Here is a 19,227-nt window from a genome sequence, read left to right on the forward strand (position 1 = left end):
GACTCGGTGGGAGCGGGTGGGGGGACGGGTGGCGCCAGAGGGGTTTGCCTTGCCTTGCCAGAGGGCGGTGTTGCGTGCCGGGCGCCAGGCCGCTGGGCACGCTGCTGAGAGCAGCCCGCCCGGTCGGCAGCTGCCGCAGACGCCGCTTTAGCCCGCCGGCCCTGCCCCCCCGCCGCCGACCCGCAGCGCGCCTTTGGCGGCCAGAGCCTCGACTTTGGGCGTGGCGGGCAGGCGTACCGCTGCTGCGCGGCCGCCGACCGCACGGGGCACGCCATGCTGCACACGCTGTGAGTGCTGCGCTGTGGATGCTGTAGGTGGATCTGTGAGGGCTGGGAGTGCTGCATGTGGCGCTTGGGGAGCAGCGGTGGGAGGAGGTGTGCCTGCCTGCTCACAGCTTGCTCCCGCGCCCCTCGCCTGCCCCGCCCCTCCCTGCAGCTATGGAGCGGCCATGAAGCACAACTGTAATTTTTTCGTGGAGTACCTGGCTTTGGACCTCATCATGGACCAGGTGAGCTGCTCATTTGTTGTCGCAGGGGCGCTGCCACGCCCCTCACAAGCCCCTGAGAGGGGCGCTGCCACGCCCATCACAAGCTCCTTACCTCACAAGCTCCTTACCTCGTCCGCCGCCCCCGCAGGACGGCTCCTGCCGCGGCGTGATTGCGCTGTGCATGGAGGACGGCACGCTGCACCGCTTCCGCGCACACAACACCATCCTGGCCACGGGCGGCTACGGCCGCGCCTACTTCTCCGCCACCTCCGCACACACCTGCACCGGCGACGGCAACGCCATGGCGGCGCGCGCGGGCCTGCCGCTGCAGGACCTGGAGTTTGTGCAGTTCCACCCCACAGGTGGGCGGGGGGTGGGGGGGCGGGGGTGGGTTAGCAGCCCAGCCAGCCAGGCAGGCAGCCCCCCGGTCATGGAGCGGCCAGGGCACGGGGGGGCAGCGTCCCGCTTGCCTCGGCGCTGGCCTCTGGGAGGAAAGCAGACGCGCGGCCCACCCAGCCCCTTGGTCCCGCCTTTGCCCCCGGCTGCACCCGCTGCCACCTGGCGCCTGCCACCCCTGCCCCCACCCGCCCGCAGGCATCTACGGCGCCGGGTGCCTGATCACCGAGGGCAGCCGCGGCGAGGGCGGCATCCTGCGCAACAGCGAGGGCGAGCGGTTCATGGAGCGGTACGCGCCCACCGCCAAGGACCTGGCCTCACGAGACGTCGTGTCCCGCTCCATGACCATGGAGATCCGCGAGGTTCGTTTGTGGTGGTGGGGTGGGGGTGGGGGTGTATGGCGGTGGCGGTGGTGGTGGTGGTGGTGGTGGCGGTGCTGGAAGCAGGGCGTGTGCGTGTAGGATGGAAAATTCTAAAGATGTCGGGAGGCGTGCAGCAGGGGAAGCGTGACGGGAGCCTGGACCTGCTTGTCTTCTGCCTTGGCCCTGCCGCCTGCTGCCGCCGCCGCCGCCGGTGAGCCGCCCTGCTGCCCCCGCAGCAACCAGCAACCCGTGTGCGTGTGTGCAGGGGCGCGGCGTGGGCCCCGAGAAGGACCACATCTACCTCCACCTCAACCACCTGCCCCCCGAGCTGCTGGCGGAGCGGCTGCCGGGCATCTCCGAGACGGCGGCCATCTTTGCGGGGGTGGACGTCACCAAGGAGCCCATCCCCGTCATCCCCACGGTGCACTACAACATGGGCGGCGTGCCCACCAACTACCACGGTGCGTGGGTGCGGCTGGCCAGTGGTGGGTTGGGTGGGTGGGTGGATGGGTTCGGGCACGGCGGGGCGGGGCATCCGGAAGCGGGGAAGGAGAGGGGGCAGGGCCGGGGCATCCCCGGCGGCAATGATGCAGGTTTTATGGGGAGGCAGGGTTTCCAGGGTTGAAGGAAACTGGAGCTGGGTTGGCCCCGCGCTGCCACCTCCTCCCCTCGCTGCTGCCCTTCCTGCCCCCGCCTCCTCCCTCACTGCTTCCTGTGCCGCCCTCCACCGCCGCCCCCCGCGCAGGCGAGGTGGTGGTTCCCAAGGACGGCAACCCCGACGCGGTGGTGCCTGGGCTGATGGCGGCGGGCGAGGCCGCCTCCGCCTCTGTGCACGGCGCCAACCGGCTGGGCGCCAACTCGCTGCTGGACATTGTGGTGTTTGGGCGGGCCTGCGCGCTGCGGGTGGGCGAGATCCTGAAGCCCGGCACGCCGCACAAGCCGCTGCCCGCCGACGCCGGCCAGGAGACGATCGCGCGCCTGGACAAGCTCAGGTGCAGGCGGGGGGGCGCGGCTGGCACTGCTGGTGTCGCCTGTGGTGGCTGGTCGGCACGCTTGGCTGCCGCAGCAGCCAGCACAGCTGCGGTAGCCCCGCCTCACCTCCGGCCCCGGCCCGCCGTCCCCGCTCCCCGCCTGCAGGCACGCCAACGGCAGCATGACCACCGCCACCATCCGGCGCAACATGCAGAAGATCATGCAGAACAACGCCGCCGTGTTCCGCACGCAGGAGACGCTGGCAGAGGGGTGCGACCTGATCGACGAGTGCGCCGCCACATACCAGGTGGGTGTTGGGGAGGGGGCTCCGCACTGGGGGCGGGCTGGCGGCGACCCAGCGACCTGGCGGGAGGACTGGGAAGGGGTGGAAAGGAAAGCTGTTGCTGTTGTTGTTCCGGGCCCCTGGGCCAGCTCTCTCCAGCCGCCCAAGCACGCTTGCTGCCCCCGTCGGTCCTCCACTGCACACCACCACTGCCGCCCGCCCACCTCTGTCCCTCCCCTGCCTCCCGTGGCGTCGCCCCCCTCCTTGCCTCCCCTGGCAGGACATCAAGCTGGCTGACCGCGGCCTGGTGTGGAACACCGACCTGGTGGAGGCGCTGGAGCTGGAGAACCTGCTGATGAACGCGGCGGTGACGATGCACAGCGCGGAGCAGCGCAAGGAGAGCCGCGGGGCGCACGCGCGCGAGGACTTCACCGCCCGCGACGACAAGGACTGGATGAAGCACACGCTGGGCTGGTTTGACTGGAGCGCGCCGGGGGCCAACAAGGTGCGGCGCGCGTGGGGTGGCGGCTGGCAGGGCCTGGGCTGTGGGCAGCGCGGTGGTGGAGTGCAGCGGCAGGGCGGCGCGCCGCGCTACTAACCTCCCTCGGCAACACTTTGCGGCCTGCGCTCCGTGCACGCACCACAAACGCTCACGATGACTCCCCCTGCCCCTCTTTGCCCTGCCGCTGCTGCCGCAGGTCAAGATTGACTACCGCCCCGTGCACATGCAGCCCCTGACCAAGGATATGGATCACATCCCACCCAAGGCACGCGTGTACTGAGCGGGCCGAGCCGGCGAGCAGGCCGGGGCGTCCTACGGCAGCCAGCTGCGCGGCGCACGTCCCACAGCCGCAGCACGCGGCCAGACGGGTGCACAGCACACTCCGCGCTGCTCGCCGCTCGCCTGCGCCAGCCTGGCGGCGCGCAGCTGCCAGGCTGGCATGTTGACGCACTCCTCCATGCCTGCTGCTCGTGTCGTGGGCACGTGCATAGTCCTACCAAACGGCATTCAGCCCAACGCTGCCACCTGGCTGCCACAGGCGGGCTGAGCCTGCCTGCAGCTGCAAGGCTGCCACTCGTGGCTGGAACCGTTGTTTTGGCCTCGTGTTTCTCGCTTTTGCTGCAGGCGGCATGCCCAAACGAATCCCCGCCCGTGGGCTCTGCTTGCGCTTCCTTTCCTGTACAACTTGACCGCAAGGCGCCCTGGGGGGCCATGCACATACGCCACATGTGTAACAACCCTCCAAGCAAACCCCTCGCACCCAGTGGAAACAGGCTGGCAGCTGTGTGAGAGGCGAGCGCCTGGCCTGGTAGCCTGCTCTGGCAATTGCCCCATGCTGCTTTCCGGGAGTGTTCGGCTTCACATCATTCCAGGTCTATGCAACGGGTTGGACTCTAGTTGCTGCGTGCTGCGGTGGCTCTAAAAAATGGGTGATGTTCAACAATCCTGCAGCCCAGCCTGTGCCCTCCAGCTGCCGGCAGGGCGGCCGTCACCGCGCGGCGACTTCGCGCAGGCAGGCACCTCAGGCTGTGGCGGGCTGCGGGGTCAGCAGCGCCTTGGCCTTGGCCTCCAGGAAGGAGGCAGCCAGCTCCACCTGCTCCTCCTCTGCAGCCGGGGGCCCAGGCGATCAGTCCTGGATGTGCCGTGGGCAGGCTTGGCATTGCAGGGCTGCCCTGGGGTGCCCGCTGCCCTCCCCAGGCCCACCCACCAGACATCTGCGCCAGCATCTTGGGCACCAGCTCGTTCTCCTCCTCCCCCAGGTGCTTGATGAACAAATCCATCACCTGCAGGGCAGGGGCAGGGGGGAGGGGTGCATGGTGGGCAGCAGCAGGCGTGGCAGGCCTGGCACGAGGCAGCGGCAGCAGCGCCAGCCGTCCAGGGCTTGCACATCGGCAGCCAGCTGGGTCCCAGCCTTACGCAGCGCCTCTCACCTCCTTGATGGTGCCGGCCAGCTCCTTGCCGCCCTCCTGCAGGCGCGCCGGCACAGCAGTCGGCAGTGCGTGAGCAGGCGTGCAAGGCATGCGGCGCACTGACGGGCAACGGAGGGCTGGGCCCAGCCAACCAGGCCACGTACGCGACGTGACGGCCAGGCCACGTATGCGACGCGAGCCATGCGCCCACCCCCTTCCCTGCACCATCCGCCTGCCCCACCCCACCACCACCTCCTGTCGCTGGCTCCCCCCAAAGCGCCGCGCCCCCACCTTGCGCATCTCCAGCGCCCTGACCAGGTCCCCCTCAATCTTGGAGTGCTCCTCCACGCTGTGCTCCCGCGCCTCCTTGCCCTTGGCCCCCAGCCGCCTCTCCATCACCGGGTACAGCACCTCAAACTCCGCCTGCAGGGTGGCACGCTCCAAGGACGCACAGGTGGGTGCTAGTGTGGTGGTGGGTGGCAGGATGGAGCTGGCAGCGCAGGGCAGGGGCAGCTTCTGGCCAGCTGACGCAGGCTTGGTGCGCACGATGCTGCTGAGGGTGGCTGCGCGGCTGCCCTGGGGCGCGCCTGGGAGTGCAGGCGGATGGTGATGGCGATGGCATCGGTCAGCTTCTCCAGCATCAGCTTGTCGCCCGACCCAGACACCTTCGGCAGGCAATGGCGCCGCCGGGCAGGGCCAGGGGTGAGGGGCTCCCGAGCGCGCTGCCCACCGTCCCCGGCCAGTCTGTGCACAGGCAACCAATGCGCCCAAGCGGGGCCAGCACAGCCCCCCTCCCCACCTCGTCAAAGTGCTTCAGCAGGGCCACGGTGTCGCGGTGGTCGCCCAGCAGGATGTCCACGATGGTGGGCTGCGGGGGGTGGGCGGCAGGGCGGCAGCAGGCAGGGCAGCACGGCCCCAAGTCAGCTGCGAGCGAGAGAGGAGGAGGCGCAAAGAGAGCAGCACAATTTCAAAGAAAATCGGCAACGCCTCCCACAACGGCTGAGCAAAAAGAGCGTGGCCAGACCCGGGAGGCGGGGCGCACCTGGGGCAGGGCGTTGGTGGCAGCCACCTTGGCGGTCTGCTTGGCGGCGCTGGCGGGGGCGGCGCCCTCGTCCTTGGCGCGGGTGCGCGTCGCAGGGCCCTCGCCCGCGGCTGGCCCCCCCTCCACATCCCCAGCCTCCTCCTCCTCCTCGCCCACGTCAACCTCGGCCTCCTCCTCCTCCTCGGCGGCGGCCACGGCGGCCGGCAGCTCCTCCTCCTCGGTCTTGGCCTTCTTGGGGCTCTTCTGCTTGGGCGAGCCTGCGGCTGGCTTCTTGTTGCTGGCAGGGGACTTGGGAGCCATGCTGCTGGCAGGGACTGGGAGGGAGGGAGGTCCCTGTGGCACCAGGGGTTTGCCTTGGACGGCTGTGGGGAGGATCTGGGGAGCAGGAGAGGCGTATGGAGGGCCAGCAAGCGCGGGTTGAGGCCTTTCTTGAGGGGAACCTTGGGTGTAGGTTGCGTCTTAGGCTCTCCTTTCAGCCAGCCCTCTGTGCCTGCCTCCCCATTAGCACCACACCAGCAGCACGACTAGTCAACTGAAAGGTGGACGGCTGGGCCTGTTGCTACTGGATATTGGGTTGTACCTGGGTGGCCTTGTTTCCACGGCTGAAGTGCTGGTAGCAGCCGCAGACACTTCCCTTGTCAAGTACCAGGCTGGCGGGTGCAGCCGGGTGCCGTGCCATAGCGCCGCTTTCCCCGCCTGTTGGTCCCCGCGCGCAGGCAGCCATGGCGGCCACCATCGACTCCAAGACCAAGCAGCAGGCGCCGCCAAACGCCATCTCCTGCGTTATGGTGCGGGCCAGCCAGCAGGATCAGACATCCCATCCTGCGGTGCAGCGCTGCTGCCGTCACGTGTGGCAGCGGGAAACCTACTAGTACCCTGCACACACCGGGCCCCGTCTGCCACTTTGGCTCAACCTCAACCAAAGCCCCTGTGTGCTGCCCCAGGTGGACCACTCCAACAGCCGCATTCTGTTTGGCATTCTTGAGGATGTGATGAAGAAGAAGGAGGATGCCATGGTGGAGAAGGTGGGCGGCTGGTTGGCGCTTGTGCCTTGCCTGGGATGGGCGCCAGCCGGGCAGGCACTTGCGGGGCCTCGCTCAGGAGGAGTTCCGCCAAGCTGGCTGCTCTTGTGAACGGGGCTGGCGTGTGCTTGCGTGCCGCAGGTGGTGCACACCATCGGCCTTCACTGCCGCATGCACAACCAGGCGCGGTTCGAGGTGTTGCTGCCGCTGGTGGAGAAGCTGAGCGAGGGCGGCAAGCTGGCCAAGCTGATGAAGCAGAAGGTGGGCTCCAGCTGGCGAAGGAAGCGCAGCTCATGGGTGCAGGGGCACAGCCAACTGGTGGCATTGTCAGGCAGGCCGGGCCCAGTCCAGTGCGCTGCTGATTCCCTGCCTCAATGTGCCGCGGATCCCCCTGCCTCCCGCCTGCCCCACCTGGACCTGAAGGTGATCGAGAATGAGGAGCTGCTGGCGGCCCTGGATACCACCAAGAAGCACCTGGACAACAAGGAGTTTGTGGAGGCGGTGCAGAGGCAGAAGAAGGCGCGTGGCGCAGCGCGCTGCTGCTGGAGCGGTGTGGCGGCAGCAGCAACGCCGCTCCTGGCGGGCGCCTGGCATGCTGGCGCAGCCCGCTGCCCATCCTCTCTGCTGCCCATCTCTGGTGTTCCCACGGCCCTGGGCCCTGGGCGTGTGTGTGTGCAGGCTGACATGGAGCTGATGGACATGGCGGAGCGCGACATCCTGCCCGCCATGCAGGAGGTAAGGGGGCGGGTGGGAGCAGGGCTTGTGGATGCCTGCTCTGGGCAGCAGGCGGTGCACCGGGGGTGAGGTGATGGTGCACCTGTGCCAGCCAGCAGCGACATTCCCTGGACCTCAGGTGGTGCTCCATGCTGCTGAGCTGCTGAGCTGCACCCCGGGCGGTGTGCCATCATCCTGGTGGTTGCAGGAGCTGGAGTTGCAGGACCTGGAGGCTGCTGCTGAGCAGGTGGGGCTGGTGCGGCTGAGATGGATGCACTGGCGCAGGCCAGGGGCACAGGTTGGAGGACACTCAGTCCACCGTTCTGTGTGCCTGGCTGCTGCTGCAGATGGAGCAGGTGAAGAACAAGGCGCCGCTGCTGCCGCAGCACAAGCAGTTTGCCTGAGCACGGCGCTGGCATGTGCGCTGACATGACGCTGGATTGGCGCTGCCCATGCGCCGGGGCTGGGGCGCTTGGCAAAGCCGGCAAGGCCCCCATGGCCTGGAGTTTACACAGCCGCAAGGCGAGCGAGATTCATTGTACAGATTGGACGCGGTTGTGATACAGATCAGCAAAGCAGTCGGCTCATGAGCTGCTTCATCCATCCGAGATGCTGTGGATGGATCAAAACAGGGAGACATGACTGGCAGTAGACAGCAGGGGTTCATGCGCCTGCTGGGCCGCTAGAGTGCAACGGTAGCACATGCAAAACTGAAGGCTGGGCACAATTCCGGAAGATGGCGGGCCTCAGGTGCCCGCGTGCTCGTCCTTCTCAATGCTGGATCGCACCACCCCAAAACGCCCTACCTGCACACAAGGGGCCACCATGGCGCAGCCCTCAGCGCCATTCCTGCCACCCTGTAGCTTGTCCGTGTTGTGTTGGGGGAGTGGGGCAGCTGGCATGATCCCCCCACCCCCCCGGCCCACCTGGTTGCAGTTGTCCAGGGCGGGCGTCAGGTCTCGGCAGAAGCGCCAGCCGATACGTGCGGCGCAGGCCGTGCAGTGCACATCCGCCACCCGCATCTCTCCCTGGCACAGCGACTCCTGCCGCTCGTTGCGTTCCACCACCGCCCCGGGGCGGAAACCGTTGATGTACAGGGCACGCTCCGGGCCGCCGCCCGCATCCCAGCAGTGCTGCCGCGACAGGACGTCGCGCTGCTCAAACAGCGCCGCGCCGCACTCCCCGGGCCTCCGCAGGCTGCTGCGCGCGGCGGTGCAGCGGTAGAGCGCGCGGGCGGAGGGCGGGAGGGGGCGCCCCAGCAGCTCCTCCCGCCCGTCTGGCGCGCGCAGGCGCAGGTAGCGGCGCGCCAGGAAGCAGGCGCCCAGCACCTGAAGCTCCCGCCAGTGCCTGCGGGAGGCTCGTGGCCAGGGACCGACAAGGCGGTGGTATCAGGCAGGGCATGCCCCACAGCAGGGCACTGCAGCGAGCTGGCCAGCATGCGAGCCACCCTTCAGCTTGGCTGGGAGGCTGGAGGGCGGTGCCCGCACCGGATGCATGCCGCCGCCGCGCCTGCCCTCAGGCTGCCCAGCTGCACCAGGCGCACGCCCAGGTGCAGGCCACAGCCGCCGCACTGCACATGCTGCACCCGCACTTCGTGGCCGGGGCCGCCAGCCCCGCGGATGCGCAGCTCGGCCTGCAGGAACGGGAAGCGGGGCGGAGGCTCAAGCGCATGGTGCAGGTCCCCGCTATCGGAACGGGGAGTTGGGTGGCGGCCTTCCAACGCCCCTTGTATACACACATGAATGCAGATGCATAACGGAGAGCTGCAGGGCAGATGTCCACCCTCCCCGGCCCAGCATCTTGCCTGCAGGCTGAGCAGGGTGGGGTAGAACCCGCCGCCCAACGGGTGGTCGGCTTCGGTCAGCGTGCACCCCAGCGCCACATGCTCCGCATCAAACGCGTGGCTGTCTCCGTCTGGCAAGCCCAGGTGGGGCGCCTCGCGATAGGTGTCGCTGCTGAAGGCCGCCGCGGCGTCCGGCACGACCGCGTGGTGGCAGGCGGCGCAGCACAGGGCACGGCGGCGGCTGGCGGCGCCGAGCTCCCACAGCTCTTTGCTGGCCAGCGACAGTGCGATTGAGTCGCGCATCTCCGTGAGGGACGCAAAGACCTCCAGCAGCGCGGGCTGGGACAGGGCCAGCAGTGAAAACCCTCCCTCGCAGGAGGCGCTCATTCGGCTCATAGAGCCGTCTTTTTGTTCCGAGGAGTGAAGCGCGCGACCACCGTGCCGAGGGGGCTCAGACAGGCTGGCGGCATTGGGCGCCAGCGCCGAGCGCTGCACAAGTCTCGCGCTCAGGAAGTGTGATTGGTTGCAGAAAGAGCGAGACTCGCACATCATCAAACGACATTTCAGGGCCGCTCCTCTGTGTCTCACGGTGGTCTTCCCACAGTTGCGTCCAGCGCGCACGACGCCCGCCAGCAGGTGACAACAGTGTGGGTGGGGTGGGGTGGGGGGGGGGGGGCATGTAGCATGTCTCATGTCGAGACCAGGCTTTCGTGGACATAAAAAAGGTTCTCTTGATGTGGAAAAATGGTCCAATTTGGGGGAAATGGACCAGAAGGCAGGACACCCTGGGCAGTACACCTGTTGCTTTCCCATTCGAGTCGCACCAACCGAGCCTCCCTCACTTACTAAGGGCAGCTTGTGCATGATCACGGCGGCAGCGGGCGACAGACGGGCAGCATGATCGCCGAAAAGTCGTTGTTCTCGGCCTTTAGGAAGCAGGAGGTACGGAGACGTAGCGCGAGGCGAGCACATGGCAGCATCCACGGCTTGAGCGGGTGGTGAAGGGAAGCCGCGGCAGTCGCTGTGGGCGGCGGCGGTGGCGGCGGGTCGCAGCAGGGCTGGGCTAGGCAAGCTTGTTGCAATGTCCATCAGCCCTGAAATCTGCCAGCTCTTCTCCCCATGCACCCACCGGCAGGATCCAAAAGAGCTGGTCCGCAAATGGCAGCGTCAGATCCGCACAGAGATCCGCGGCGTGGAGCGCCAGATGCTAGGCACGCACTAGCAGGCTCCCCTCCCTAGCGGGCCGGCCCGCTGCTGTCGCATGCGCTACCGCGGCCCAGCTGCCTGCAGCCCCCGCCGCCATCGCCGACCGCCGGCCGTCCGCTGCCACCCCCTTGCCTGCAGAGGTGCAGCGGGAGCAGAAGAAGGCGGAGAAGCTGATCAAGGAGGCAGCCAAGCGCAACGACATGGCGTCGGCGCGGGTGAGCCGGCTGAGGGCAGCGGGGCTGAATCATGGTTGCCGCCGCCTCTCTGCCTGGTTGCGCATGCCTGGTTCCCCTTCATCAAGGCCACCGCAGGCGAGCGGGGTTGCCACCGCCTGCCAGCCCAGTCGGGTTTGCCGCCGCCGCCACCTACCTGCTGCTGCCTGTGTGCCCTGGCTGCCCCCCCAGATCCTGGCCAAGGAGGTGGTCAACATGCGGCGCACCGTCACCAAGCTGGCCGTCAACAAGGCCACCTTCCTGTCGCTGTCCAACCAGATGACGGAGCAGCTGGGTGAGCGGCGGGGGGCTGCCCCGGCGGGAGCACGGCGGCTGAGCTGGCTGCACGAGGGGGCCTCCAAATGCGGTGCTGGTGGCGCCGCAGCAATGCTCCTCCTCCTCCTTCGCCTGGTTGGCCTGCAGCAGGGAGACGTGTCTGCGCCTGCTGCCTGCTGCCCAGCCCTTGGCAGTTTCCCCTGCCCTGACCTGACCTGACCTCCAACCACCACCTCCTTCTGCTCCGGCGCAGCCATGACGCGCGTGGCAGGGGCGCTGACCAACAGCGGGGAGGTGCTGAAGCTGGTGAACAACCTGATGAAGGTGCCGCAGCTGCAGCGCACGATGGTGGAGATGTCGCGAGGTGGGCCCACCGCGCGGGGCCTGGAGGGCCGGGCTGGAGGGCAGGGTGCAGCGCAGGGCGGCCCTGCGTCGGCACGGGGCTGCCAAGCAGGCGCCGGCCTGCTCGTGCCGCGTGGTGCTGGCTTGCTGGCGTGGGTGGTCTGCTCCCGTGCTGCTGTGTGCGTGCGTGTGTGCCTACTGCCTGGTGTGGTGGTGGTGGCGCAGAGATGACCAAGGCGGGGATCATTTCTGAAATGATGGATGATGCCATGGAGTCGGCCATGGACTCAGAGGATCTGGAGGAGGAGACGGAGGAGCAGGTGGGGCGCTGCGTGCGTGTGGGTGTGCATGTGCTGGGCGGGCAGGAGGTGGCTGAAGGCGGCTTGCACGCTGGGATGCGCTTCTGGCGTGGCAGGGCCAGGGTGCGTCATGCAGGGCCGCACCAGTGTGCTGGGCTGGGGGCAGCGTGGTGTGGGCTGCACACTCGATCCACTGCTGCCCCGCCCCCGGCCGCAGGTGGACAAGATTCTGCTGGAGGTGGCGGGCGAGACACTCAGCCAGATGGCGGCGGCGCCCCGGCAGCAGAAACAGGCGAGTCGGGCCGCCCAGCTCGAGTGCGGCGTTCTTGGGATCTGGCACAGCCTCCTGCCGTTTGCCTTCTGCGCTGCCCCTTTTTTTGCAGCCGCACCCCCTTTCCTGCACACTGCCTGGTGATGCGTGGCCTGTGGCGGCATGTGCAGGCTGTGCCGCAGCAAGCGGTGGGGGAGGATGAGGTGGAGGACTTGCAGGCGCGGCTGGCGGCCGTCAGAAGCTGAGCAGCCGCCCCGCCGACTGCACCAGCGTGTCGCGCAGCCCATGCCTGTGCCGCAGCTGCGCCTCTCCCTGCTGCTCGCCTGCGAATCTGCGCCCCCTCCGCCACTGCGCGCCTGTGCCTCCTGCCCCGCCATTTGCTAAAATTGTTTCTGCCTCGCTCTGCCCAGCTGTTCCTGTTCTGGCTGCTTCCTCGTCCCCGCTCAGCATTTGCTCCTCCAGTTTTCTCCCCAGTGTCCATCTGTCAACAACCAAATGTACCAATACACCGCCCCCACCTGCCCCCGGCCGCCCGCCATGACCCGCCCTGTTCTGGAGAAGTGTGGGATAATGAGGCATGTTTCACATGGTTGGCATATCACAGCCAACACAAAGAATTCGGGTACGGGATTAGCAAGATGAGGCTTGGAGGAGGGGGGTGGTTTGAGGCGTGGTGCGGGACAGGCCGATTGAAGAAGAAAGCAATTTGGGAAGCGGCCACTGTGATTGGGATGCGTGCACTGAATTCATAAGAGTTATATGGCAGAAGAGATTCGAAGGGGCTGGCAAGGGTTGAAGGCTGACAGTGCTAATCAAAACCAGGTGACGAGGGGAAAATGTCAGCGGCAGAGGAAGGGCGCCAGCAGCATCGATACATTCTGGGGTGCACAACATATAGGGGGAAGGGGGGGCGGCAACAGTGTCGAGGGGGAGGAGGCATTTATTGGGGTGCGGGCGTCAGCCCGCTGGGGGCCGGAGCGTGGGGGCAGGCCTAGTACACGCACACAGGCTCCGCCCGGGATGCGGGGCTCAGCATGGCCTTCATCTTGTGCAGCCAGGCCATGACGCCGTGAGGGTCGTCGCCGTGCGCCGCCGCGCGTGGCTGCGCTGCCGCCGTCTGCGGCATGGCCAGCACGACGGGCGCTGCGCTGCGCTCTGTGGCGCGTGTGCATGCGCACGCGATCAGGTGGCCCGGGTGCGCTGCTGCTGCTGCGGGGGTGGGCGCGCCGGAGCGCACCGCCGACCCGGGTGGCGACAGGCGGCTGCGCTTTGCGCGCTGCTCCTGCATCGGCGGCGTGCTGAGGCGGGAGGGCAGCGGGAGGGAGGACTCGCAGGTGAAGGCGGTGGGCGCGTGGGCGGCGGGGGAGGCCGTCTGGCTGCAGGCCGCGGGGGGCGGGCAGGGCGCCGCCGCTGCCGCCGCCGCGTGCTTGGGCTTGCGGCAGGCCACATCCACGGACCGCACGTACACGACGTGGTCGGCGGCCTCCACGCCCGTGGCCGCATGGGGCACGCGGATGCCCAGGGCCGGCAGCCCGCGCCGCTGCAGCAGCGTGTTGCTGTGCCCCGCCGACACGGAGGCTTGGCGCCAGGCGTGGGGCCCCGCGGCAGCGGCGGCGTGGATCTGGAGGTGCAGCTGGCGCTCCTTGAACATGTAGTAGACTGCGGGGCAGGACGGGAGGGAGTGTGGGTGAGGGCTGGGCAACAAAAGAGGTTGGAGAGGGAGAGGCACACAGGATGGGGCATATGCGGCAAGCAGGCACACACGGTGCGGGTGCGGCGGCGGCGGCGGGCGGGTGCTTACCGGTGGGGGACTGCAATCCCGCCGGCCACAGTTCTAGACCCCCAGTGTGAGCCTGAAAGGGATCCTGCAGCGGCGGAATCGGGCGGCGGCGTGAGAATGGGTCTCGCAAGCTTGCGCATGGATACGCTGCGCATCCACGCTACCGCCCGCCCCTCCCCCCACAAACAACATACATGAGCTAGATCGTGTTGGTAGAGTTGGTTGCAGCTGATGCAGTGCCGGCAGCCGCGGCGGGTAGTGCTGGAGCGGGGCATGTTGGCAAGCAGAGAGAGGTGGGACGAATGAAGAGAACAGCACCACAACAAGATGTGATGTCGTGTGGAGTGTTGATGGGGTCGATATGATGGATGGCGTCAAGACATCACGAGTGTTAAAGGGCCGCAAACCGCCCGGACGGTTTCTTGCTCCGGCTCCCCCTCCGGCCGCCCCTCTCCCCATCCCGGTTGTCAGCAGATCGCGCTGCAACGTGCATGAATAAACGGGCCATGCTCGCATCTGCATTGAAGAAGCATCCGGCTGCCCCCAGGCGCTCTTGGCAATAATGGCATGCACGTGACAACACACTGCTTGTGCAGCACATGCATCAGCGGGGAGCAGTAGGAAGTGTGTGTGAGGCTTCTCGTGCCCTGCCGGCCTCAGCGGTTGCGCGTTACCTCTTGCCCCTGGCAACGCCGCCGCCGCCAAGTACGGACAGGGCCACCAGAAGCTGCCGCTGCGAGAAACATTTCTCTGCAGGCGCCCTCCCGCCAGTGCACACAGCGTCCTGATGGTGGTGCCGCTGCTTAGCCCTGTACAAGAGCTGGCCCATGCTGCGCCATGATCAAAACCCGGCGAATGTTGCCAACAAATGTCAGTTTCGCAAAACTTCCCAAGCTCCCCAACTGCCGCCTCGAGCCAGCTAGATTGCATGCACGTGCTTGCATGATGTGAAACCTTATCCTAACGCTGCTCTTATCCAGAGGCTGCTTGGCCTTCCATGGGGGCAATTCTGCACGCGGTGCTGGGGGTTGCCGAGGGCGGCCGCCGAGGGCCCCGACAACCGCCCCCGCCAGCCACCGTGAGCGCAAGTGTGAAAACAGCAACTCAAATGCCGAGCCCTTTCTGCGGTGTTCTGAAGGGCATGCCTGACTTCTTGCAACGCCTTTTGCGCTGGGATTGCGATGCACACATGGAGGGCAGCAAGGGGTGGCAGGGAGCGTCGAGGGGATGGAAGGCGGCGGCTCACATGCACAGCTCTCTCCAAACCCCGGCCTGCCCTGGCCCATAAAAATTCCATCCCTCTGGCGTGTGCTAGGAACGCTGGGCGTCCCAAGTTATCCCACAGGGGCGAAGAGGGGCTGGCTGCAAGGAAAGGGCACCTGGGAGGAAGGTTGGCAGGACTCGACGGGCATGTCCGGAAGCCCCAGGCCGTCAAACAAGGCGCTTTGAAGCTGAGAATGTCTTTGAAGGTCAGGGGGCGGCACCTGAGGCTTTCAGGATGATGGCCGCACATGGCGTCATCGCCTGGATTTGCAGGGAAGTGGTGGACCGGAGCAGCCATCCCCAAATCCTCCGGTCGGAGCCAACTCGCGTCACCCACCGCAATTCACGTCAATCACTCTCCCATCCCTCCCTCGTCCTTGCTTACAATGTTATAATGATGCGCCAAGGAACAATTATACTCACAAGCCTGCTGCTCAGCCTCCTGGCGGCGGGCGCGGATGCCTTCTCCTCGCGGAGACACTTGCAGCAGTCACAGACGACTCTGTCGGGTGAGCGGTTGCCTTCGATTCGTGTGACGGCAGGTGCAGCCCGCCCAGGGCGTGGTAGACGTGAGGCCCGGCGGCCATATCAGAACCACCCCCTTCGCAACTCCTGCAGGCACGGCCATCGTGATTTCTCACGATCAAAAGGGCCTGTCCAACAAGCGGTGAGTAAATCAGCCGGCTCAAATCCAGCCTGCGGTTGGGGTGCGGCCGCCCTGTCGGGACCCGCCCACGAGTGCCTCGTTCGCCGCCGCCGCCCCTTCCGCTGCCGCAGGTTGCTCGCGGTGCACACCCCTGCTGGCAGGCGGGTGCACGTGCAGCTTAGGGATGCCAAGCAGCTGGCGGGTATCCACACCGGCATGCACATCGAGGTGTCGGGGCGGTGGCAGCAGGCGGCGGCAGCGGCTGGCGGCATGCAAGCCGCCGCCGCAGGTGCTGGCCCTGCCGCGGGCTCGAGCAGCTTCCAGGCGGCCACCATCCGCCATGCCTCTGGAGCAGCCTTTGCAGCCCCCAAGGTGGCCAACGCTGCCGGCCAGATGATGGCAGCAGCAGCAGCAGCCACGACAACCCCCGCCGTCGCCCTCAGCACCAACCAGCTGATCACTAGTGCCGTCAACACCATCGTCGTCCCAAGTAAGAGCCTTGGCTGGCTGCCTGGTTGTGTGTGCTCTGCACCTGGCAGCCGACAGCGCAGCATCCATGCAGTCTTTGCCTGCCACACTCTGCACCGCGGCCCAGCCCCCCTTCTCATGCCCCCGCCCCGTCCTTGCCCCTCGCGCTGCCTTGCAGTTGCGGGCATGGCTGACAGCACCACCGCCTGCCCCGGCACCGCGCTGCCCAAGTTCAGCGTGGATGATGTGAAGAAGGCCGTGTTTGCAGAGTCCAACCCCAGCAGCCCCACCGTGGGATCCACCTTCAACAAGTGCTCCTACGGCAAGACCAAACTGACCACCGCCAACAGCCGGGTGGCAGACCTGGTGCAGCTGCCCTGCAATGGCATCACGTGAGTGGACTGCTGCCGGCTGCCAGTGGCTGCCTGAGCTGTGTTCTGCTGTTGCAGGCGCTGCCCTGCAGCTGAATGCACCACACGAGAAGGTGGCAGGCGTGCTGACTCCTCCCCTCCCTCCCTGTCCTGCCCTGCCTGCCTGCCTGCAGCAACGATGTGGCCTGGACCTTCAGCAAGTGTGATTTTGACGACTTCAATGGCTATGCCGATGCTGCCGACGAGGTGCTGCGCGCCCGCGGCGTCGACCTCTCCAAGTACAAGTACAGGTGAGGGCAAAGAGCGCCGCTGCCAGCCCTGCCGCCAGCAGCGCGGCACACACCCTGCCCTGTTCCACTGCTCCCTCTCCCCGCTGCTGTGCCTGATTGGTTGCTGCCCGCTTCTCCCTCTTGCTGCAGGGTGTACCTGGTCCCTCCCGGCGCCTGCCCCTTCGTGGGCCTGGGCTATATTGGCTGCGACGGCAGCTACGACTGCCGCGCCTGGATCTCTGGCGATTTCTGGGCCACGCCACAAGCAATCGCTCATGAGCTTGGCCACAACCTGTTCATGGGCCATGCTGGCTCCTTCAACAGCGCAGGCGTGTTTGACGAATATGCCGACAGCAGCGGCCTCATGGGCTACTGCTGCACGGAGCGCTGCCCCAACACGCCGCATGCCTGGCAGATGGGCTGGATCAGCGTGCAGCAGCTTGACGGCAGCAGCCTCAAGGCGGGCCAGACAGTGACCGCCACGCTGTCCAGCCAGGCCGTCTCAGCACGCAGCGGGATGCGCATCCAGCCCAGCTGGACCGCAGGCGTGGACCCCATTTTCCTGGGCTACCGCACCAAGGCGCTTGGGGATGCAGAGCTGCCAGCTGAGGCTGCCGGCAAGGTGCACCTGCACACCTCGGCCATCAGCAACTCTTATGATGCACAGGTCACCATCTGGAAGGCGGCGCTGGGCAGCGCTGGCCAGGCCTGGGAGCACTCTGCAGCCGGCCTGGTCGTGCGCCTCAAGGCGCTGACGAGCAGCAGCGCCACGGTGACTGTGTGCCGCAAGGGTGGCGCCGAGTCCGTTGCCACCTGCGCAGCAGGCGTGGACAACGACTGCAACGGGCTTGCGGGGGCGCGCGACCCTGCTTGCGCCAGGCTCTCCAAGCGTGTGCGCAGGAGCTCAAGAGTCCTTTAGCCGCTGTCTTGTACAGCACTGCTAGTTTGTCTTGTACCCCACCTTGGTACTCCACCTTGGACTACTCCCTCCTCTACTTTGTCCCACCTTCCATCCATGACAGTTTTCCAGCCCATTTTGTGTTTGACCTGGCTGCGCCTCAAATATTCAGCAATGAACCTCCCCCTCATAACCTCACAGATGCCCGTCTACCTCTGGCCCCATGTTGCCCTCGAATTCTTTACCAAATCCCTTGCCCATCTCCAAACCCTTCCCATCACCCAACCCCTTGCCATATTCAGTTCTTTTGCAGTCAGCCTGCGGTAAACCTGCAAACCATGTAAGCCATCGTACGACAAGGTACATAGGGATCCCATGTGTCCATGAAAGCTGAGGCGGCTGATGGCAGGCAGCCTCCATCAACCTTTCCCTACATAGTGGAGTGGGCATTTTTCCAGGGATGGGGGCCGCCAGTGTACCAACTGCTGCGACCGCGGTGCTGTCCTGGCCGGCTCAGCAAAACGGATGGTGCCATGTGTTACAAATGAATATAGAAAGAAGTTGAAGGGGATATGGAGAGCAGATTGTTGTTCCATGGGGGCATGTTTCCGTATTGGCACATGCCAAGATGAGGGGTGAATTTTCGGCAAGCCATGCGGTTGGTGTCCACTGTGCCAGCAAGTAGGCACAAGGACAAACAAGATGTGGAAGGGATTGAGTGATCAATGTAGAAAATGATACCAAGTTTTGTTAGCAGAAGGGAAATGGTGGAGAAGCTGTAAAAAGCAGAAAAACTGTCAGGGAGTTGCTTGTGTGGGCTTAAAGTCTGGTAAAGCAAGAACTAGCCTGCAACATAGACTCCCCGCCGAAACGGGACGGGAACCGGGCGAAAGCAGAGAAAGCAATAAAACAGGGGTGGAGCAAGGCGACATGCAACGCAAGCAGCTGACAGGGCACGCATCGAAACGTGTGTATGACTGGCAAAGTGGCATGGCGCATTGGGGAGAAACGCAACGGTACGGGAGCATGGGCTGGCCAAACGGCAGTGCGGAACGCTAGGTCACTAGAAAAGCAGGGAAAGGCGCACTATGTATGCAATGAGGGCAGCCCCGGCTCGGGGCCGTTGCGAGTACTTGCAAGACCGGTCAGACGGGTGCAGGAAAAAGGCCAACCCACAGCTACGTTGCGCTCAGAGTTTTATCAGTTGCGTTTTGCTCTGGAAGTCTTCAGCAGTGCCGTAACCCTGTGTTACAGTCACCCCGCTATGATAGGCCGCGTGAGCAGACCTTGGGCAGGGGGCACACGTGATCAAGGGGCATCAAGAGAGGGGGTGGACCATGGAGCACCCTCTCCATGGCTCCGACCACCCTCCCCCCAGCTGAGCGTCCCAGGGTCACCCCACCCTGGCCCCGCTCCCCGTCCTGCCGGACACGCAACCCCCACAACGTGGTGGGGGACGTGGGGATCCTTAGCAGCTTAGGCCTGCCAGGCCGACGGGTGCCGATGCTGGTGCGGGCTCCCGGCGGCAGGCAGCGCCGCCGCCGGGCACTCAAATGGCATGGGGCACATGGGCCCCCATGCCCGCACATCTCCCAGGCACATGAAAATACCAGAAGGCTGCACATGTAAGGGTGCATGCATTGCAGGCAGGAGTGCAAAGTGGCCTGCCGCGGCGGTCGGCTGTGCCATTACTCAGTCAGCCGCCGCTACCGTGCCGGGCTTGGCGTTCCCATGCCAACATGCCGGCGTGCCATCGCGCAAGGGGCCAGTGAGTGTGTGAGGCGGAGGTGGGGGTGGTGGGGCTGCCGCTGACCGTTGCTTGCTGACGCTGACGCTGCTCTTACCTGCGGGGGGAGGGGGTGGGTCGGGAGCCAAGGCCGGGCAAAAGATGCCTGGGCCCTACTCAAGGGAACCGAGGGAGTCACTGTGCCAGGGCAGCAGCATGCTCCTCATG

General features: G+C 66.2%; 5 protein-coding genes across 5 annotated transcripts in view; 3 read left to right on the forward strand and 2 right to left on the reverse strand.

Moving 5' to 3' along the window:
* The window catches only part of CHLNCDRAFT_56196 (hypothetical protein), a gene marked incomplete at its 5' end in the record, with an annotated part of 5,924 nt that extends 2,175 nt beyond the window's left edge, over positions 1-3,749 (forward strand). The window contains 9 exons of the mRNA XM_005846897.1: positions 110-287; positions 436-508; positions 636-849; positions 1,082-1,245; positions 1,511-1,706; positions 1,991-2,237; positions 2,383-2,524; positions 2,781-3,005; positions 3,199-3,749. Of these exons, the coding sequence (XP_005846959.1) occupies positions 110-287; positions 436-508; positions 636-849; positions 1,082-1,245; positions 1,511-1,706; positions 1,991-2,237; positions 2,383-2,524; positions 2,781-3,005; positions 3,199-3,282 (1,523 nt within the window). The 3' untranslated portion in view covers positions 3,283-3,749. The remainder of the gene's footprint in view (positions 1-109; positions 288-435; positions 509-635; positions 850-1,081; positions 1,246-1,510; positions 1,707-1,990; positions 2,238-2,382; positions 2,525-2,780; positions 3,006-3,198) is intronic.
* Positions 3,750-4,023: 274 nt separating this feature from the next.
* Positions 4,024-5,753, reverse strand: CHLNCDRAFT_134918 (hypothetical protein; the record flags this gene model as incomplete). The annotated part of the gene is made up of 7 exons (XM_005847092.1): positions 4,024-4,106; positions 4,210-4,285; positions 4,433-4,468; positions 4,703-4,901; positions 4,958-5,076; positions 5,211-5,279; positions 5,454-5,753. 7 exons carry the CDS (start codon positions 5,751-5,753, stop codon positions 4,024-4,026), a joined length of 882 nt encoding a protein of 293 aa, XP_005847154.1.
* Positions 5,754-7,935: 2,182 nt separating this feature from the next.
* Positions 7,936-9,359, reverse strand: CHLNCDRAFT_134920 (expressed protein; the record flags this gene model as incomplete). Its single annotated transcript, XM_005847093.1, has 4 exons — positions 7,936-7,995; positions 8,116-8,536; positions 8,677-8,822; positions 9,072-9,359. 4 exons carry the CDS (start codon positions 9,357-9,359, stop codon positions 7,936-7,938), a joined length of 915 nt encoding a protein of 304 aa, XP_005847155.1.
* A 481-nt stretch (positions 9,360-9,840) lies between these two features.
* Positions 9,841-12,079, forward strand: CHLNCDRAFT_56197 (hypothetical protein). The gene is made up of 8 exons (XM_005846898.1): positions 9,841-9,914; positions 10,108-10,183; positions 10,317-10,393; positions 10,583-10,685; positions 10,920-11,030; positions 11,234-11,328; positions 11,525-11,629; positions 11,749-12,079. The coding sequence occupies exons 1-8, from the start codon at positions 9,870-9,872 to the stop codon at positions 11,821-11,823; spliced, it is 687 nt and encodes a 228-aa protein (XP_005846960.1). The 5' UTR covers positions 9,841-9,869; the 3' UTR covers positions 11,824-12,079.
* A 2,939-nt stretch (positions 12,080-15,018) lies between these two features.
* On the forward strand, positions 15,019-17,294 carry CHLNCDRAFT_134923 (expressed protein; the record flags this gene model as incomplete). The annotated part of the gene is made up of 6 exons (XM_005846899.1): positions 15,019-15,130; positions 15,240-15,288; positions 15,399-15,757; positions 15,914-16,127; positions 16,280-16,396; positions 16,526-17,294. 6 exons carry the CDS (start codon positions 15,019-15,021, stop codon positions 17,292-17,294), a joined length of 1,620 nt encoding a protein of 539 aa, XP_005846961.1.
* Between the last annotated feature and the right edge of the window lie 1,933 nt (positions 17,295-19,227).

This window comes from Chlorella variabilis (assembly GCF_000147415.1).
Source record: "Chlorella variabilis unplaced genomic scaffold CHLNCscaffold_12, whole genome shotgun sequence".
NCBI classification, from domain to species: Eukaryota; Viridiplantae; Chlorophyta; class Trebouxiophyceae; order Chlorellales; family Chlorellaceae; genus Chlorella; species Chlorella variabilis.

Bases quoted from the DNA above. Each gene is read 5' to 3' on its own strand.
- CHLNCDRAFT_56197 (XM_005846898.1), top strand. From the start codon at position 9,870: ATGATCGCCGAAAAGTCGTTGTTCTCGGCCTTTAGGAAGCAGGAG. The intron at 9,915-10,107 runs GTACGGAGACGT...ACCCACCGGCAG, and splicing joins CGGCCTTTAGGAAGCAGGAG to GATCCAAAAGAGCTGGTCCG. The intron at 10,184-10,316 runs GCACGCACTAGC...CCTTGCCTGCAG, and splicing joins CGTGGAGCGCCAGATGCTAG to AGGTGCAGCGGGAGCAGAAG.